At 39.4% G+C, this 20,861-nt stretch overlaps 1 protein-coding gene across 2 annotated transcripts in view; it reads left to right on the top strand.

Annotated features, from left to right (window-relative positions):
- The first annotated feature begins 1,925 nt into the window (after positions 1-1,925).
- slc38a4 (solute carrier family 38 member 4) overlaps positions 1,926-20,861 on the top strand; it is a 39,369-nt gene continuing 20,433 nt past the window's right edge. Inside the window, exons 1-3 of one of the 2 annotated variants that reach the window (XM_044186214.1) lie at positions 1,926-2,080; positions 19,344-19,587; positions 20,466-20,559. In XM_044186214.1, the coding sequence (XP_044042149.1) occupies positions 19,463-19,587; positions 20,466-20,559 (219 nt within the window). In that variant the 5' untranslated portion in view covers positions 1,926-2,080; positions 19,344-19,462. Of the gene's footprint in view, positions 2,081-13,938; positions 14,091-19,343; positions 19,588-20,465; positions 20,560-20,861 lie in introns of those variants that run through there. The other variant, XM_044186215.1, reaches the window with a different exon arrangement.

Genomic DNA, 20,861 nt, shown 5'->3' with positions numbered 1-20,861 from the left:
ATATTTTGCGGTTTGTCGGGAGTAAACAGAAGAAGAACTGGGTTTTGTAAAGCACAAATATCCGCTGACTGAGCAGGCAAAGACAGGAGCGCCACAGAAAATCTATGAAAAACATCACAGTACCACACACTGTTTGGCAACAAAATGTACTAAATATCAAAAGTAAAAGTACTCATTAGGCGGCAGAGTGGCCTCTGTCAGTATTCTATTGCCATATAATTTATTTCAGATTATTATTGCTTAGTGTTACTTTACTAATGATTATTTTCATTATCAGCTAAACTGATTATTTTCGTGATTCATTGATTAATTATTTGGTCTATAAAATGTCAGAAAACAGTAAAAAAAAATGTTCATCTCAGTTTCCTGGAATCCAAGTTGACATCTTCAAATGCCTGGTTTTGTCCTGACAACAGTCAGTTTACAGTGAAATAAAACAGAGACAAGCAGCAAATCCTCACATTGGAGAAGCTGTTATTAGGGAATGATTGGAGTTTTTAAAACATGACTTAAATAAATGATTGATTATCAAAATAGTTGCCAATTTATTTTCTTTTATTTAAGGACTAATCATTGCAGTTCTATATTACTAATAATATGTAAGCAGCATTTCAATGTAGCTGGTCGAAGTGGAGCTACAGGCTAGGCGTACAACTTTATATACACTGTTGGGTAGTTTAATCCTTAACAATGTATCATTTTTAAATTATTTTCTATGTAAAATCATAATCTGACAAGGCCAGGTAAGTGTAGTAAAAAGTACAATATCTCCCTCTGAAAAGTAGTGGAGTAGAAGTAGCAGTAGAAGTTCACACCAGGAGCCATTTCTCTGCGCGGGCAACGTTTAACCATTCTGCTCCTCTGCTCTTTTCTAATCACAGTAAAGAGCTGATCTTTATAATAACCTCATGAATTTATAACTTAGTCGCTTCTTCTGCAACAATGAAGGATTGCCTTGTGTGATGATCTGCAGGGAGGGGCGGGCACACACACACACACACACACACACACACAGATGAGCAGAGACAACTGACAAATATGTGGAATAAGTACTTAAATTAAAATACACAATCACAAACAGCAGTGATACTATTTCTAATAAATATAGTGGATGGGCAGATCTTGATAGTTTATCATTTGGGGGTGGGCTGCATGGGATATTATTTATCAGAATCAGATCATTTAGACCACATATATTATCAATTTATATTGTTTATAATAGATTATAAGTGTGTTTTCTTGCCAGATTTGCTCACGGCATGCGGAAAAAATAGACCAGACAGACAGAAACCTTTGCTGCTGAGCGCGTTCCTTCTGAACAGCCCAATTGGTTAACATGGGCGCAGAAAGGAAGCAGGCAGCCTTTAGGGGCTTCCCGGTGCTTCGCCTCCTGTGTGTCCCCCGGTGGCCTCAAGTAGCATGAACTGGAAAGTACAGGTTTCTACAAATTGTAGGCCTACTTACTTAGGTATTGTCCGCCACTGATCATGACACATGCATAACACTTAAATTATACAGTTTATAAGTCTAATTCCACCTCCTGAAATGCTCCTGTTTTTACTCCCTTCTTCCCCTTTAAAACTGCAGTGAATTGGGAGTGTGGAGCTCCTGTCTTTCCCTACAACGTGTCCAGGAGGAATGTAAACAAAGGATCCCAGACAGTAATCTGGCGCAATCATTAAATAAACCTCTCTTTTTATCGGAAACGTTGCACAAACACCCTTTAGCCAGTATAAATATGCATAGCGATTATCATATCTTAAGAATTATATATATAAGATGTAGAAATGGGAACAATTAGACCGAATGAATCCACTCAAATCGTCAAATTAGTGCAATAAGATGGTTTCCCTGTGTGGCTTGTCAAATGTGTGGCTAGAAAGAGCGTGAATGAGAGAATAAGGATCTCCAGCAGTGCTTGGCGGTGTAACATGACGCTTCAGGAGTTGCCATCATCACATGGCAGATGGAAATTTCCACTCAGTCTCCTTGCTTGTTAAATGGGAAGGGTCTCCAACTCTTGTCTTCACTAGTCCGCCTCCTCCTCCTGCTACAGCTGTCCGCCACTCTGAAACATTAGGTAAGACCCCAATATTTACATATCTATTCTTTCCTTTTATTTGTTGTCCACCCTGCACGCAGATATGTTGGTTAATTCTGACCACCATATTTGGTGGCGTGGGAGCGGGTAGTTTAATTCTGATTATTTATGTGATTGGAATAAGCAGCTCGGAGGTTCTATAGCCTAATTACAAAATGTTGCCTATTTTATTGTCTTAAAAGAAGGCTTATCTGTGCGTGAGTTTAATGGCTTTTTTTTTTTAAACAACTTTTCATTGATTATTTTTGCAGATACATTTACAAACTAAGATTATAAAAGAGCAACAGCAGCGGAGTGAAGCGCGCTTGCAGGGTGTTGCCTGAAGTCATCGCACGCCAAACACGCGTGTTTATTTATACAATTCTGGAGCACGTTGATAATTAGTGTCTGAATTTCGCCCCAAAAAATACATGTTTCCACTCAAGTCACCAGTTGATAATATGGACTGAAACTAGGCTACACTTCACATGTTGTGTTTCTGCGTGCTTGCTGTGCTGCCTTTCCGCTTTTGCTGAAAGAAAACAAAGGCGACTAACATTATCTCCAGTTTGCATCATTCGGACTGCTTTGTGTCCGCTCCCACTGTGTGTGCAACTCACAAATCATACAAAACGACTTAGATTCATTATTTTGAAGGGATAAACAGAGAGATATGAATAAAGGTCTAATAAGGATCATGGGCTTATGTAACATGCAGACAGTAGCATGCTGAATGTGGCCTGCAGGGCACACTGAGGACTAATAAATATGTTGTGAGTGTAATCACAGACTCAAACTGTCATGCTCAGGTGTTGGAAATTTTGTACTGAATTGTTAAATTCATTTCAACTTGATTTGAAAAACTTGTCAGTAAAGCTGATGGGCTCTGCGGAGCACTTCTCCCCCCCCAGTGTCACCACAGAAACAATTGTTTTAATGCCACGTTGTGTATTCTCCTATTTCATTTACTGTTTAATTGAGGGCCTCTCTGTGACTCTGTAAGTACTTGGTAATCACTCTGAGAAAGAAAATCTGATGGATTTGATGGTAAAACAGGGCTGTATCATTTAGGTCTTGAGGGGGATTTTCCAAAATGTGCCTTGTTGTTGTCACATTCTTTGCTATAATACTTTATGTTCATCCTTGTCTTAAGACACTTAAAGTGAAGCATTTGAAGCAACACACCATAATCCCAACCATATAGAGCAGAGCAACTGCTCATGACTGAAAACAAAGACTAGATTCAGCCAGGAGAATATCTAGGCTTAGGCATATTTAAGCAGTGAGTTCAGTTTCAACCATTGCCTGTCTGACTGCTAAAAATACCCAGTTGCCACACAGTGAGTGTGCATGTACACTTTCAAACCCACTCTGTTCTCTATGCACCTTATAACAGTAAGAACCGATCTAGTAATGTCTTCCCTTAATGAAGCTCCACCTACATCTTTGTTGGATGGCTTTTCAAGTATCTACAGTTGTAATAGTACCCAAGTGGGTGTGTTTTATGGCGACGCAGGCTTTCTGCTAAAAAATGTAAGTCTCAAGCCCAAGCGGAGGTAAACCTGATGCCATTACTATTACATCATCAGGGTTATTTTCTCAAACTTAAAAAAAGCTCCTCCAGAGCCACAGAAGATATACAACTGTTGTCACAGGCTGAGTAGCACTCAGTAAACTGACCTCCCTGTGTAAAATCTGTGGCGTGCCCCTTTAAGTTAAAACACCCAACCCAAGACTCCTCAGTAACTTACAAGGCTGCAGGTGAGGGGAGATACCAGCACAGGTTTTGAAAACCTGTCAGCAGTGTGTGCTTGGCATGCTCTTTATAAAGAGTACGGTCTAGACCTGCTCTACAGAAAACGTGCATAGAGATAACTTTGTTATGAATCGGCGCTGTATAAATAAAACTGAATTTAATTGAATTGCTCCTCTGTTAGGAGACCTGAATGACATATGTGGGTCAGACCTGGGCAGCTGGAGGGTGAAGTGCTGCTGGAGCTGGCTGATGTAACTTGGGGTGCGAATAAGCAAATGAGCTGCAAGTGCAGTTTTCAAAGGAGTGGATGTCACTAACACAAAGACACTGTGAGGCAGTGCCACAAAGGGGAGAAGCATTTGGCAGTTTTCCAAAACGCTGTCAACACATTCAATTGAAATCTAAGAAGGTGACATGCTTTACAATGTAAGAGACTATTTTTGCCTGCAGGATTGCATAATGCAGTAACGTGGAATGTGCATTGTGGAAACTTGTAATGTTCACAAAGCAACCACATGCATCTAAACACTTTTCTTTTATGTGAAATGTTACTGATATTTGCAGGGAAAGTCCTTTTTTCTTGCTCTCCACATGGTGGTCAGAGGTCACAGGTCAGCTACAGGGGTTCAGGTTCTTGATGATGTTATAAACATGGAGGGATGTTTGCCGACACAGCTGCTCAAGCACTTAGTTTACTATAAAAAATTGTGATTGCTATTGACAACAGGGCCACCCTCCTTGGAGCTCTTGAGCCACAAAAAAGTCCATTATTAATAGTAATAATAATTATAAATTAAACAACTTGTCAATATTTGTGTGTTTGAAATATGGAATGCACCCAGTAATATGTGTAAAATATGACAGAAAATCATCTGTGCAACATATATGCTTTTCCTACACCTCCACCTGACTGCATGTCTCAGCAGCTCTGGAGCAATGGAGAAATCGCCCACAGGAGGCGGGTTTGAGTAGCAGTTTAGCCAAAGATATGATCGTTTGACATAAAATTTAGCCAATCAGCATCCTCAAATCTAATCCGAAAAGAGCAATTATTTTATCGCCCCAAGCAAGCCACTGCTAGTAGGTCAGAACCTTTTTTTATACAGTCTATGGTCAGGACCTCTACAGGCGCCATTTTAACTACATGACAATGACTCCTCAGACAACCCTGGCATTTTCAGGGGATTGGTGGATTTTGTTGTCTCCCTAGACAGCGTGCTGGAGGAGCACCTTGACAGCTAACTTACCTTTTTAAAGACACGTCAAAGAAGGTACAAAACGAGCTGTTGAAGGATTACACTCTGGAGGAAGCTGATTTTATCGCCATTCAAACAGACGAGACGACTGATATTTCCAGCCACTGCCAGCTGGTGCTTTTGCTAAGCTACATCAACGCCAAAAGTAACATCCAACAGCAGATTTTCGAGTTCATTACCAACCACAGACACCATCGCTACAGCGCTTCAAATCGACAATGAATAACCAGGTATCAAGCAGATGTAGTCAAAGTGCATAGTTGACATTTTAAAACAAATCTCAAATGATTCCATGTGTTAGCCATCAATTGATATTTACAACGTTGTTTATGTTATTATTTTGGGGTTTTCCTTCTGTTAACTGTTTTATATTGGTTATCAGGGATCCTGCAATTTATTTTTGAGTGTAATTCAGTTTAATTCACTTGTGAGAGAGTTTTGAAGCAGAAGTTTGCTGGAGTTTACTATTTCTACACCTCAGAGGACTTGACTCCCATGCTTATATCCAGTCAAGTGTCTGAATAGCAGCTTAACACCACTAACTGCACTTCATGTTTCTTTATCCTGATCTTTACCTCCCTATTGGTTTCCCCAACAAAACAAGGTCCATAGGCGCATCTCAATAAATAAACATGTTCTATTACATGTTTTATAATATATTGAATTTGCCTGTGTGGGTGACCAAAATAAGTTGTACTGATGTGTTTATCAAGGTGTTACTTACTGCTTTATTTTATGTTGGAATAAAAGATTATCGAATATAAAAATGTCAAACTTGGGTGGGGACAGGTCATAGTCAGGTCATATCTGATATCTTTAAATAAGAAGTCAGATTAGTTCTGTGTATTACCCCTACTTCACTAAAGCTGCGTTTCCACCCTAAGTACCTGGAACTTTTGTCCCCAGGAGCTACTTTTCAAGGAACTTTTAGTTCCTTCAAAAGTAGCCCATTGTTGTGTGCGTTTCTACCGCAGTCTAAAGACCCACAGAGACGAGGCAAACTACACCCATTAGGTTACATCCATCACACAGCTGCATAACTCTGTTGTTTTAACTTATTAAACACATCACCTGTAATTCAGCATAAGGACCTTTGCTTATTTTAACCTATGCACTGTTTAAAATACTGAGCTTACTGATATATAATGGTGAAACTGACAGCCACTGCTTTCTCAGAACATTGTAAATATTAGAATATGGTAACACAAGCATAAACATTACATGTCTTTATATATATATATATATAGAGCCACTATACACACATTTAGTTCCACAACTATTTATTTATCTGCAGCAAAAAAATGTGCAAAAGACAGCGTTTGTGTGCTTCAGCAGGAGACATGGGACGATGGCTGCTGTTGGTCGCAGGAGTAAACACACTGGTCTCTGCAGCCTGCAGTTCAGTGTGCCCGCCTGTTGCATCTGAAAAACAAAAAACATTGTGTCTCACTGCGACGACATTACTAAGATATCATTTTGTATGAATCGATTTAGCCAAACCTTGCCTTAATGAACACCACGATTCTACACCATGAGCAGTTAGCATGAGCGGTTGGCTTTAGAATGCCAAAAGCCTTTTCTGTACTTCACAGGTAGCTGGAGACGGGAGATGGCCTTTTGGCTGAATCCTGAATACAGAGAATTACATGAATCTAGATGTGACGAGATGAAAGTATGAATGACTTTTTCAAGATCTGCATATGATTTTTTATTTAAACTTTTGCTATGTTCCTAAGTTGCAGTAAGCATGATTGTGTTACCTTGGTGATCTGTGTTAAAACTGAGCTTAGAGATGATGATGATGATGATGATGATGATGATGATGATGATGGCCCCTATAAGTTGGCCGGTGTCCAACATAGTGCAAACCAGGGAAACAAGAAAATTAGCAGATTATTCCGTAAATGGGTCCTGCTGAATGAGCAGTCTGTCCCATATGCTTGATGGCCAATGACGTCTTTGTACAGGTGACACAACAAGCTCAGATATTCAGACAGAAGCACCTGCTGTGTGCTCTCAAATTACACTTAAGAGTGGTGTTGTCGTAGCGTACAAATGGTAAAAAAGCACATGGAAAAATAGCACTTTCTTAGTCTTTTGGTTCCAGTTTGATCAAACAGAAACTTAAGTAATATAGATCGGTACTTTTGAAGTTAGATAATAAAAATCCTCTCAGTGCCATTAGATGTTTCGTGTCCTCTTCTTCCTACTAAAGTCAAGGTCGAAACCTTGAGCTTGAAAAGAATTATATATTGTTACAAAACAAGATGCCGCCGTCATCATTAGCACACATGAGCAGGCAGATCAATACTAACTGATAAGAGTGAGAGCGAGGGTCCGCAAGAACGGGTTCACAAACAAAGTTAGGACACACCAGGCTCAAGTACAAAAGGCCAATATGGTGTTTACTGAAAGCCAATTGGCCGTTAATGTCACGTGACAACACTGAAGTCAGAGTTTTCGTCAGTATGTTTCTTTGTTTGTTTGTGGTCTTCTGCCTGCTTTCTGAGAATTTTCATTCATTCATTTGAAAGACTTTTCAGAATACAAAACCTATTAGTTGCAATTGTCCTCACAGGTTCAGTCAGCGGTTGGAAACAAAGGTTAGCTTTGTTAGCTGTTGTAGTGAAGTTCTGTCATTTTTTTGTGCTCATTTCATTAAATGTCTTTGAAACAGCCTGCATCACTGCCAGTGTCAGTAAATGCTTCGAACAGTTAGATATCCGTTTTTGTTCCAGGCCAGATAAAATACCTGAGGTCCAGAGTGAAAAATGACCCGCCAACACGCCTTCTCTGGAAATACTGGGTTTGTGCAAGCTTAATCTGAAGATGTTGTCAGACAACAGAAACGAGAAAAAGTGAAACTTTGGTTAATCCCGCTCAGTGATTTCTCTAGGGACTACTGCAGTCTTATTACTTCTGCTCAAGAATCATACATCCATACATTTTAGCTGTCTAAGCTCAGCCAAAAGGCATGTGCTCGACCGTTGAGCTCCTTTTATGTGTTACGTAGATAAACACTTTGCATCAGATCAGCTTTTGGGAATTCAGGTGTTCGGACATCTTTGTCCTCTGAAAGCTTTTCAAGGGTATGACCACCAACAGTAGCCCGAAGGCAAAACAACAACAGGCTATTACAACTGTTAAAGAGTAAAATGAGATAAATGATGGCTGAAACACTTCCATACACGCCACATGTGCAGGCTTTGGAGTCAGGTGTTCAGCTGGAGGATCAGAAATATGCAGCTGAATATTAGCCAGTAGCAGACATCAGAGTTGACAGGCATTGGTACTTTATGACCATTGCCATCCCCTAAAAATATCCGAAGGCTGCTGTAGTATCAGATTTTGTAAATTCCTAGATGGGAGGATTTCTAGATTAAACGTAGTGTAAAAGAAAATATAATGATTTAAAATGGAAATCTACAAGCTATGTTTTGGTTTTTAAACTTTAACCTAAATACAAAAATCACCTCTTGATTTCTTGTAACCAGATGTCAGTATTGGACCATAGCATGGCCCCACGTGCTTCCAATATGTAAAATCAGTGAGGGAGTTATCTCAACGTGCCACATATAATAAATCCCTCCCAAGTGGAAGCACAGACAGACTGGATCATCTGGAGGAGGCTGTGCACTCAGTTCAATGCAGATGTGTGTGGCTCTCAGCTGTGTATCATGTGGTTGTACTTCTGTAGCTCCACCATTAGCCTCATAAGTCAATCCACTGAATGTAACTAGCAGCTGTAAATCTGTCCTACATGACTTGCTTCTTTAGTATCTATGATCGGTTGGGTAGGATTGAACCACGAGGGATCACACGCAGAGAGCATCATAACCCTTTCCAGCTGTGTTATGATTAAGTTTCTATTACCACTGATATTACAGAGATGACAATGACACAGTAGAGATTTGGGCTGAGGGGCTAGTGTAGTATATCACTTGAAGGAATAGTTCAGCATTTTGAAAAATACACTTATTATCTTTCTTGCTGAGAAATAGATGAGATGATAGATACCGCTCTCATATCTGTGTGCTCAATATGAAGCTACAGCCAGTAGACTATTAGCTTAGCTTAGCATACAGACTGGAAGCAGTGGGAAACAGCTTGTCTGGCTCTGCCCAAAGGTGAAAAAACCTGCCTACTAGCACCATTTTTTTTTATTGCTAAGCTAAGCTAATCAGCCGCTGGCTGTAGCTTTGTATTTTGTGTACGGATTTGAGAGTGGTATCAATCTTCTCATCTGACTCTCGGCAAGAAAGTGAATAAGGGTATTTCCTAGAATGCCAAACTACTGCTTCAGCTTGACCGCAGAGAGGGATTTAAGGTTCAGCACACATCCTGAGCATCAAAGAGAAAGTCTGTGACTTTTAGCCATCCCATTGCCCTAAGATCCATCTTCTTCTCAGGACAGAGCAGCATTTTGTGTGATTTTACTGACTTTAGTTTGCTAGTGATGCTTATGCAGCGTGAGTCAACTCAGCAAGTAAATGGTGATCATTTATTTCTAAATGACAGTTTTTTGATTATTTTAATAATTGAGTCTAGCGGTCAAAGAAGCAGGGTGGTTATGTCAAGAATGACTAACCAGACCCCCATTCCCCTTTAACAACTCCATTTCTGCTTCCAAACTGCTTCATTACATTTGCTTTGTGGCTTCCAGTGGAGGACTGTGGTTGCAATTTGCAGCTCCCATTACGTGTGTTAGTTTCTGTAACTGAGTCAGTTTGAAGCAAGCAGGCCTAGATAACTTTGCAAATAAGATTTTCTATAAGTTTGTTCTTAAATGACCTTCCTAGTTTAAATAAAGTAAAAAAAAAAATGTAATGAATTAGTTCAAAAAATATATATAGATATATCAGGCGTGTGGTGTTTTTAAAATGAAATCAGAGGGTCTTAATGCAAATGTACTGAGACTTCTCTTTGATGGAGGAAAAACAAGCGTTGGACACATTTCTACAAGTAATAAGTGTCATGATGTATGTCACATAATGTAGCAGTCGCCTACTTGCAAACAAGTGCATAGAGCTGATAGATTTTACACGCAGGGGACAAATATCTGCTGCCTTGGATCTGTGAAATTCTCTAAGAGGCCGCCGTACTTTCAAAGAGTTATGATATTATTTTGAATAAATACTTGCTTTTAGCTTTCACCATGTCTTACCCCCTTTAGATAGTTCAAGGAAAATGTGTCTTTTTTTATTTTTTATTTGAGCAGATATTGGATGTCATCTGGCCAGTGATTCACCAGCAGACTTTGTGTGGTATTTGCAGTCAGTCACATGGGGTTGAGAGGTATATGTGTGTGACTAATTCATCCATTGCTATTGCAGAGATACAAGTTATAGTTCATAGTGTCATGGTAAAGATGTTTTGGTCAAAAAAGCGGAGGTTAATAACCCCTTGATCCATGACAGAAACATCCCCCTTGGCCCTAGGTTTACCAGCTGATGTCAGCACTGTTAGTCAACACATTATTCTCCTGCTACAGAAATTAATTAGTTAATAGTTAATTAGCCAAAGAGGAGAACAGATTTTTGTTCCGTTGTTAAGAACATTTTTAACGGCAGGATTTTTATGAGGTCTTAAGCTCTCAAGTCAAAACAAACGCACACAGAGGTCAAACACGGCAGTGAACCAGCTACTTAGCTCCACAGCTGTACACTGAATTAGAGTGAAATAACCAAACAGTGTTAACTCACCTCTGATTTTTATTGAGCAATCACTTTGCCAAAGCCTGTGTCAAAACAAAACCGAAAAGGTAGACACTTCCTCACCACGCAGAAACATAATTTGGAAAACTGAGCTAAGGATCAAGAGAATATCACAAAACAGTCATGTCTTGGCAAGTTCCTGCAGTAGGTGGACATTGTCGGTAAGATGACAAAGTTTTACAAAAGAGATTATTAAAGAAGGTTGGGTTTGTGCACATGACAGAGAGAGGTGGGTACAGAACAGACAACAACGGAAAACATGATCAGTAGTTACTGGAGTCAGAAGAAAACTGAAAGAGTAGGAGAACTTACAAACTTGTCCAAGTTGGACCAGCCTGCTCCACACACATCTATCAGAAAAGAAGGGAAGTTTTCAGTCTATGTTTTGTTAAAGAGAGACTCTTTCCAATTTAGCCAAACTAAACCTGTTTATTTCAAAGATAGAAAATGTCAGAAAATGGTGAAAACAATTTCCCAGGGCCCAAGCAGACGTCTTCAAATTGTTTGTTTTTTTTCCAACCAACATATTCAGCTTACTACCACATAACACAAGACATGAATCAAATCTTCACATTTGAGAAGTTGGAAAAAGTAATTTTTTTGGCATTTTTCCTTGAAAAGTGACTTTAATAGATATTCGATTATCAAATAGTTGCCTATTAACTTTCTGGTGACCTACTAATTGATTAACTGACTGATAATTAATTAACTAACATTTGCTATTCACATGCCAACTGAGTGTTTTAATTTTGTTTCTTCTTTTTTTTATTCTGAGAGAATTCATTTAGGATTTGCTGTTCTTTTAAGCTTAAGATATCATTGAATGATTGCCCAGCCAGACTCTGAATTTGTATTATCTAGGGAAGGACACTTTCCCCAAAATATAGCAAGTCATTTTCACTCAAACGGGCAATCCAGCAATTTTCTAATGCACTGACATGAAGTTGGGAAATTTCCGAGAGACAGATTTAAATAACAATTTGGTCAATATTGGTCAAAATTTATGCAGCAGAGGTTGAGATTTTTAGTTACCAAAATGGGTAAAGCCCCAAATGTCCTACATTTCCCATAATGCAACTCAGTAGCATCTTTCTTTAGACTGTCCCTGCCTTGTAAATGTCACTTCAATGGCTGGCCGCTGCTCCACTCCGGTTTGTGACCTTGTCACCCCTGACCCCCCAAGCTAACCCCAGTCACAGGTGATGGGCGGAGTGTACGTGCATGAAGCCACACACACACTTCAAGGACTGCGATTCCATTTAAGGAATGTCCCTGCAGCTGCAGAGAGGATCATATTGACGGGTTTATGTTTGAGGTAATTTGGCTTTCGCTGCCATTCACTCGGCTATGTTGTTTTCTGTAGTGATTACTGTATATACAAAGTGTCAGCTTTCTTGTGGCTTCGCGTTTTTCCTAAACCGCTACTAGAAGTTGCATTTCTTTTTTGGGGGGATTGGCTTTATGTCAGTCTACTCAAACAGACTTTATTTTAGTTGGCATGTTTGCAAGCAAATTAGGGTTCTGTTGTTTTGATATAGGTCTGATGATTAATTTTCCTGGACTTAAAGCAAGTCTGTAACTGAAATGGCACATTCTTCCTCTTACAAATGAGAAGTTGAATTCATAAGCAAGAACAGGGACCCTTTCTCAGTTAAATACACTCAGGAGTTTTGCTGCTGCAGCCTTATTTGGTCTGGTATAATCAGTAGCTTATGGGTGCTAACATTAGCTTATGTTAGCATATTACTAAATATTGCTGTATAACTGACATTACTGAGCAGTTCACTGAATTTTGACTTTTCTTTGTGCTACTGTTACAGTAGGTTTTAGCATTTAGCATTAGCCCATGCTTTTTCACTTGTAGACAGAGTGGCTGCTGTCCAGCAAAAGTTAGTAAAACAATATTCTGAACTTATTTTAATGTTCGAGCTGAATGAAATCAGCAGTTGAATGCCTGTGCCTTTTTGGTCCTTACTAATTTCTAATCCATGAAAAAGTTTTATATGTAAATATCTCCTTTGCACCTCTGAGTTGAGAAACGTCTTCAACCCTCATTGAAAATCTCTTCAAAATCAAGTAGATAAGCTCAGTTTATCAGTTCAAATCAAGCAGTTTTGTTTTTATTCATGATCGAGTCGCATTTTGCAGATAGAACGTTTTCATTCAAAATATTTTTAACTTTTTAGCAGCTGATTTGAGGAAAAAGATGGTGTTGCAGTTTGTTCCTCACATGCTGCATGTGTGTGTGTGTGTATGTTCCTACATTTGGACAGCATTACAAAGTGGACAGAGATAAACCCTCATCCCTGACATGAACATGACCTTGGGCACAGCAACATCCCCAACGCTGTCCTCTGATTGGTCGGCCGGTGGCACAGCCTACCCCGAAACCACTGACAGTTGCCCGCAGCACTCCTGGGCATCTGTGTGTGTGCAGCTGCGTGTGCAAAAAATTGTGTGTGTCTTGGTAGGTACAGAGGCAGTACAGTGACGATAGAATCAGTTGTTTTAAGTGGGGGTGTGGGGGGGTGGGTGTGTGTGTGTGTGTGTGTGTGATCAGTCCACCCATGGTCAGCCAATAGCTCTCTGTGAACTCAGCCTCTCATCATTCCACATGAGTTTGGCCTGTACAATTTTGCACCAGTATAACACTGGATGGTCATGTGGGATGTCATGTGATCATGTTTCGAAGTGATCGTGGGTATTTAACAGCATTGGCGCGCGCTGGTGTCTTCAGTCTGATGGTGGTGAACATTCTGGCAACGGCACATTTTAGATGGCTGTTTTCTCTTCATGAATTATCTATCTATCTATCTATCTATCTATCTATCTATCTATCTATCTATCTATCTATCTATCTATCTATCTATCTATCTATCTATCTATCTATCTATCTATCTACATGTTTTCCTTTGTACTTGAACTTCAAATACAAGTGTTTAGTGCTTTGGCCTTCTTGCTTATTTTTGTCAAGGCAGACGTGTGTGCGTGTGTGTGTGTGTGTGTGTGTGTGTGTGTGTGTGTGTGTCTGTGTTTGGGGAGTTATGAGGGTGCTTACCACCGTGCTCAAAGAAGGAGGAGTCTTGAGTGAACTGTGTCTGTCCTCATTGGTCAACAGAGGCCCTCCCTCCTCCCTTTTAAAAGCCTGCTTTCTCACCTGAGTTACAAAGAGATGCAGCTCCTCACCCATTCACTTGTGAATCATTTGTCGTAAGAATATATTTATTCAAAAAGGGGGGAAAAAAGGAACAATCCCGGAACCTCTTTAAGGAACCTTCGATTAAGTGAGTATGCCTGCTTTGCTTGAAAAACATTGGTTCATACTATGCAAAGCTACCAACTTTCAGATGCTGACTTACAAAAATAGCAATATGCTGATGGGGTTGTTGTTAAGGAAAGAAAGGAAATTCTTCTCCAAACTGTTGTTTTATGTAGCAAAATAATTTTCTTGACTTTCCTCTTCTAGCTGCCGCAGGGTGTGTTGTTCTTACTATCACAAGTCAAGTAGACCAGAATTTCTGCAGTGTGAAGTGTTGGGAGGAATTTGCTCTCAGGTGGCTGATGCAAGAGTTTGTTTGGGTGATGTGAGGAAGTTGTAGTGTTTTCAGAGTGGCGACACAAGATTTTAAACTGATCTGATAGAAGAAAGGATCTTATATTTGTTCTTAAAGCATGTTTCAAAGTTTACTTTTATTTTGATGCAAAGGTTTGGACATTGAGAGCCAATCAGGGTCTGTTTAAAAATCTTTTCAGCTTTTCTGTTTCAATGCACTTCATTTGTATTTTACAACGAATGCTCGATCTTACCACACAGAAACTAAAGGATAGTCTGTAAATCGCTTTAAGCTAAAAAGATGCATGCAAGGCTCTTGATGTCCTATTCAGAATCAGAATCAGAATTACTTTATTGATCCCCGAGGGGATCTTTCGTTACAGCTGCTCACTATCACGTCAATGCACACAGGAATAGAAGTACTAGACAGTTATTTCTAGTAAGAAATATTAGATGTGCAAATCAAAATATAATACACTATAATACAGGTAAGATAAATTAAGTACAAAGTGAATATAGAGTATAAAAGCTAAAATAAGTCTAAGTACAAAAGTGGATTTAGAGGTTGATAAGTATGTACGGTATAATACAATGTAATAATATAAGTAATAAGTAATAGTGTAATAATGAGTACTGTCAAGTTAAGTGTAGCTTATTAAGATGATTATGAGACGGTGGATTTTTGCACAGCAGTAATATAAGTATTAAGAAATATCAATACATTTAAACTGAAAACAGAGTATATTGCACAGCAGTATTAAACTGAGAATATTGCCCAATTATTTCAAGTATTACAGTGATGTTAATGATCCAATGTCCAGTTTAGTGACTTAGGGTCATGCAGACTGACAATTCAAACTGTTTTGTGTGAAATTTGTGTGATCTGTTGGCCCTAAACTAAGTTCAGTAGTTTGTGCTTGCTGTCCTTTAATGTTTAGATTACTCTGTGAAGCTGCAAACAGCAGGAAGTGCGATTACTGATAGAGTTTGATTTGCATTAGTTTTCCTGTTTTCTGATTTCACAAGTCACCAAGTCATGTATTTTCATGCTTGTGTGATCATGAAAACACTGCAGAAGCTTAGGGGTGTGTGTTGGCCAGTGTGTGACCTGGCTCACACTTTTTAACAGTTGTAAACACAATCTTTTCTTCTGTTTTGTAATTCTTTCTTTGTTTCTTCTTTTTGGGGGGATTAAATTAGATGTAAGCAAGAAAACAAGTTTGAGCAACAAATGGTCGCTGTAGGTGTGAACTGCATTCTGTTCCAGATATGCAAGTCTGAATCCACGTCAGAGCCGGGCCTGTGTGCTACATGGCACGCTGCCAAACATGCGCTTCTATAATGTTATGGTTGTAACTTCGGCAGCATTAAACCCGGGAACGTGTGAAGTTAACCAAGTTAGGCAGATTAATCCTCTTCGCTCTCCGTTTCTCTCTCGCCACACAGCAGAGAGCGACAGTGAGAGATTAGGTGCACCGGTGCGTGTAATGTGGTTGTTAATGGTAATGTAGCCGCTTAATCTCTGTTGGCTCACAGATATCAGGTTTTAAAGTGGACTACTTCCGAAGAGGAAGATCACAGGGGAAACAACAGCCTACCAATGACTAAAACATTATTGAAAAGAAGGTTCTGTCTTGCGGATCAAACTGCATCGGCCAGTTGGGGTCAAGGTGGAGAGCTTTAACACCTCTGACATTGTTTTCTGATAACTGTAACTTTGTTGTAAAGTGGAACTCTTTCTTTGGCTACACAGTGGCATGTTGACTACATTCTTTACACATTGTGACGCAAAGATCCTGCTGCTAAACCACTTCCTTCATTAGGAACTGTTGCTAAAGAAGCATCCATTGGTAATTTTTTTTTCAGCTGATTTTCTTTTCATTATTTTCAAGCAGGAAGAAGATGCTTTCTCAATGTCAATGCAGTTAACTTAAATATATAACTTTAAAAGATAACATGAATTAAAAAAAAAAAAGCTTCAAACTCTCACACACGTTTCTCAGCTTTTTGTCTGGTAGTCAGTCAATGACCCTCAAGAAGCCCTGTTATTTGCAGCTCAGTGGGCAAAGGACTGGTTTGTGCACTGGAGTAGGAGCCAAAATATTGTGCCCCCTTTTTTTTATTTTATCAACAATTGTTATGAATCGAGAATCAAATCATGTCACCAAGAATCTGAATCGAATCCTGAGATTGCCAAAGATTCACACCCCTACTTACAACATGTTTCCACAACCTCAAGTGGCCAAAAAATCAGTTATTGCAGGTTTAAAGACCCATCGAACCATGCCTCAGCTGTACTATTGTGTTAGCATGCTAAACATTAGCATCTTATCATGCTAACATGATGAGCATCATCTAAAGAGACGTAAACCCCATCTACAGAAACTCCAGGGAATAAGAAGTCCCAGTATTTTGTTGGCAGTCTGAGCCCATGACTGCTTTAAAGGAATAGTTCAATATTTCTTGCCAAGAGTTAGATGAAAAGATTGATACTACTCAATAATAATAATAATAATAAAGTTTATTTGTATAACACCTTTCACACAAGAAATGCAGCTCAGAATGCTTTACAACAAAGAAAATTAAATGCACCGAGTGCTTTACATGAAAGACAGAATGAACAAAAAAACAGGGACAGAACGCCATAATTAATATAAAATATCGTAGAACAGAATGCATAAAATCACATAAAATACAGCATTTTAAAAGTAGTGCAGCAGTGCAATGAACTGCTGCACATCTTTTTAGTGCAGAGTTTCAGGAAAGTCACAGGAAATTAAAGGCTAAAGGGAACAGATACTTTTTTAGTTCGCTTTTTAAAAAATGTTTAGCAAGCTGGATTCCCTGATAATAGGTAGTGATGTTCCATTGGGGCGTAACTGACAATCAAAATAATAATAATAACTTTATTTGTATAGCATATCTCATGCAAAGAAGCAGTGCTTCACAAGACATGTATATCAATAATAAGCAACAAAGGCATAGAAAGAAGAAAGAAAATAAATAAACAGTTTGATAAATTATACCAGCAACGTCAACCCAAATTAAAAGCCAATTTAAAAAGAAAGGTCTTTAATTCATTTTTAAATTGTTGCGTAAAGGGAGTTTGCTGTCCTGAGATCCAAGGGGAGGGTGTAAAAACAGAAAGCAGCCTCACCAGGTTTCTTGTGGGAAACTTTAGGAACTTCTAAAAGAAAGGCAGTGGGAGATCTGAGAGTTCTTGTTGGGACACAAAATGAGAGGCAGTCGCTGATGTATGAGGCTGCTAGGTTATGTAAGGCTTGACTCGAAAATCAATTCTAAAAGATACAGGTAGCCAGTGCAGTGATGACCAGTAAAAAGAGAGTTGCAATAAGTTTTAAGCGTCTAGTAATAAAAGCATGTATCTGCATCGTTCTGAGTTAAAAAATGATTGAATTTTGGCAATGTTCCTCAGGTGGAAAAATGGTGTTTTTGTGACCTTGTTAAAATGGCTAATAAAGTTAAGATCCGAGTCCAGATCAGTAGCATGTGTTTTCTCCTCATTTCGTTTTAGAAAATAAATCTGATGCTACAGTCAGCAGCCGCTTATCTTAGCTTAGACGGTGTAGTCCCTCATTCGTCCAGGAGTGTTCTATCGTAGAAAAGGTTTCAGTTGTAGTCATCTGCACACTGTTTTCAGAATCAAGACGTTTCGGCTCCCATCCGGAAGTCATTCTCGAGAGAATGACGAGAATGACTTCCGGATGGGAGCCAAAACGTCTTGATTCTGAAAACAGTGTGCAGATGACTACAACTGAAACCTTTTCTACGATCTTAGCTTAGCATAAAGCCTAAAGCTAGCTGTTTCCCCCTCTTTGTAGTCTTTATGCTAACCGTCGCTGGCTCCAGCTTTAGGTTAAATGGACAGAGATTGGTGTCAATCTTCTCCTATAAGTCTGTAAGAAAGCGAATAAATGTATATCCCAAAATGTGGAACTGTTCCTTTGACTTTGCACTAAAACATTCACTTGTTCTCTGGCCTCAATTCACAGAATTGACACCTCCTAGTCGCCGCTGTAAATACTTAAAAACAAAAGAGAATTTCAGAGCAACACTCTTGTAGTGTGTCCCTCGTTGTGTGTTACACCACTGTTGTTGCCATGGTTGGTGCTTTCCCTGCGTTGTTTGTCAGTGAGTAGAACTTGGGATCTTTCCTTCCACCCAATCGAAGAGCTCTCTGTGTGAGTGGCAAACAGCACTGTAAATAATTTGACTGTTAGTAGCATTTATAATTGTGCAGGCTTTGTTCACTGCCTTTGATCTCCTCCTTACATAACTTACATAACTTAATGATGAATGCTACAGATGGAAAATCTAAGCGTGTGTCCCCTGTGCGGCGCTGTTGCCTTTTATTCTGGTAGTGGCTGAGGTCGAGTAAATCAGCTCGTACATGAACACGGGGGCCGGTTGATGGTGGCGGTCGTGAACTTGTTGCATCCTTGACCTGGTTTCAGTGTTTGTTGACTTAACTCCAGCCAGCAATCTCTATGTACGTCAGCACTGGCTTGTAATATCTTCCTAAAGATAGATATTTTATATATTGTATTTTACAAATAAACAAAATATAGTTTTTAATACCACAGATCAAGCTGGTGTAAAATGGAAATAGCAATAAAACTAACAGGACTTCAGCCCTGCTAGTGTTGGTAAGGCTGCATGAGGTGCCATTGTTGCATCATCTCCCAGCTTTCCCTTTAAAGGTAACATAACCAACAGTCGCTCAGTTCCAGATTTGCATGCTAGAGGGTCCAATTTCACTCTGAAGTGTTCTTCATCTAGGCCAAAAGGCTCCGTGGAGGCTGATAAGGCCAGATAATAGATGCGTCTGCAAGCCTGTTGTCAGCTGGAAATTGGAATTCCTGTGGTGAACTTGAGTGTTAGTGAATTTTTAAGACTTGGGCGAGTAGCCGCTGTTGTTGAAGGTCTGAACAGACATCTAATGTCTCCTCTGTTTGTTTTTTAGGTCTTTTCTTATAGGTAGCAGGGTTTAGCAGAGGTCGAGAAAGAAGCACATCACCACCTTGTGAAATCTAAAACCCTGAAAACCGAAGTTCTCCGCCTCTCGTCCTGCTGTAGACCACTATGCCGGGAGTTGTGGATCGTATGGAGCTAAACAAAGTCTCCACAGAGGCTGATGATGACAGCACCAACAGCCTGGATGACCGCTACACAGAGCCCATCGACTCTGAGAAGGCCACCATCAACAGGTCAGCAACCAATGATGTCAAGTTTTCTATTTCCTTCCCCAAATGAGCAGGCATCACCAGTCAAGTGACATTGCGACTTTGTTAGTGACTTTGCTTAACACTCTAGGCATATTTCTGTCAATTTATGCCATCTGAACATTTTGGGTGCAACATTCATTCTTAAACATAGTGTAAACTTGAAGCGATGTTTCTGTGAATGGCATAAGAGGTTGAGAGAAACCCAATTAATCCAACTTGGTTTCTGCAGTAAAAGCCTGATTTCTCAGCAAGTCTTGCGGACAAATAGTATTACCGACATAGGTTTTACTGTAACAAGGTTATTGCATTGCATGTACAGTCATTCTCCAAATTCTAGCCTTAACCTTACTTCTCCCAGTACGGGAGTGTGAACGGTCATTTGACCGGACGGCAGACCAAAAGCACAGCAGGTTCTCAGGAATCAACATGTTTTAATTTGTTACTGATAAGCGTTTAGAGCTGACAAGTGTTAAAACAAATGAATTACTTATCCACTTAGAGACTTCAGACAACAACTGAGTAATTAATGAAGTTATTAGAGCAGTCTGACTTTAGGGTGTCTGCTCAGAATTATCTAACAGTGTTGATTGACAAGGGGGTGGTGACTGGTGTGTGATGGCATGGTTTACATTTTTTAAGGGCCCCGACACACCCAGCTGACCTTAAATAAGAAGCACTAACAGAGATTATCTGATCAAAACTGTTTGCGTGACGTCACCTGACATATTCTGTTACATGTTTTCTCAAGAAGCTGATTGTGAGAGAACTGCCAGGATTTTTACATAAACAGTTGATATAATATAAAGTGAACTATGTATGCATGTTTTAATATTTGTTTTGTTCTTTTGTTTTTCTTGCAGTCAGTTTCTGGATGACGATGACGGAGAAAGCCAGAAGTTCCTGACAAATGGGATGATGAAGAAGAAGAAATATGAGGAATACCACGAAGAACATGTAAGAGGAGAAGAAGAAGTCACAGCGTTAATGTAGTCAGTGTCTGTCAGTCGGAGTAAATGGTTTAATCTAACACACTATTCTGCAGATTATAAAAGCACATTAATACCAAAAACAGCTGAAAGCAGTCTTACTTAATTGCTGCAATGAAATAATTTTCTACTGCGCATTTGATTTGAAAGCATGCAGTCATTATGTCATAATAATTGTTTTGCATGAGGCAAGCTATGGACGCTTATTGGTTAATAGTTATGATACGCAAATGCTCATGGTATTCAGACTTTGCAAGCAACCTCGGAAAG

This window comes from Siniperca chuatsi, linkage group LG23 (genome assembly GCF_020085105.1).
Source record: "Siniperca chuatsi isolate FFG_IHB_CAS linkage group LG23, ASM2008510v1, whole genome shotgun sequence".
In the NCBI taxonomy this organism is placed as follows: domain Eukaryota; kingdom Metazoa; phylum Chordata; class Actinopteri; order Centrarchiformes; family Sinipercidae; genus Siniperca; species Siniperca chuatsi.
Note: the sequence above shows the minus strand (reverse complement) of the source record. Positions and strands in the feature narration are given on the sequence as shown.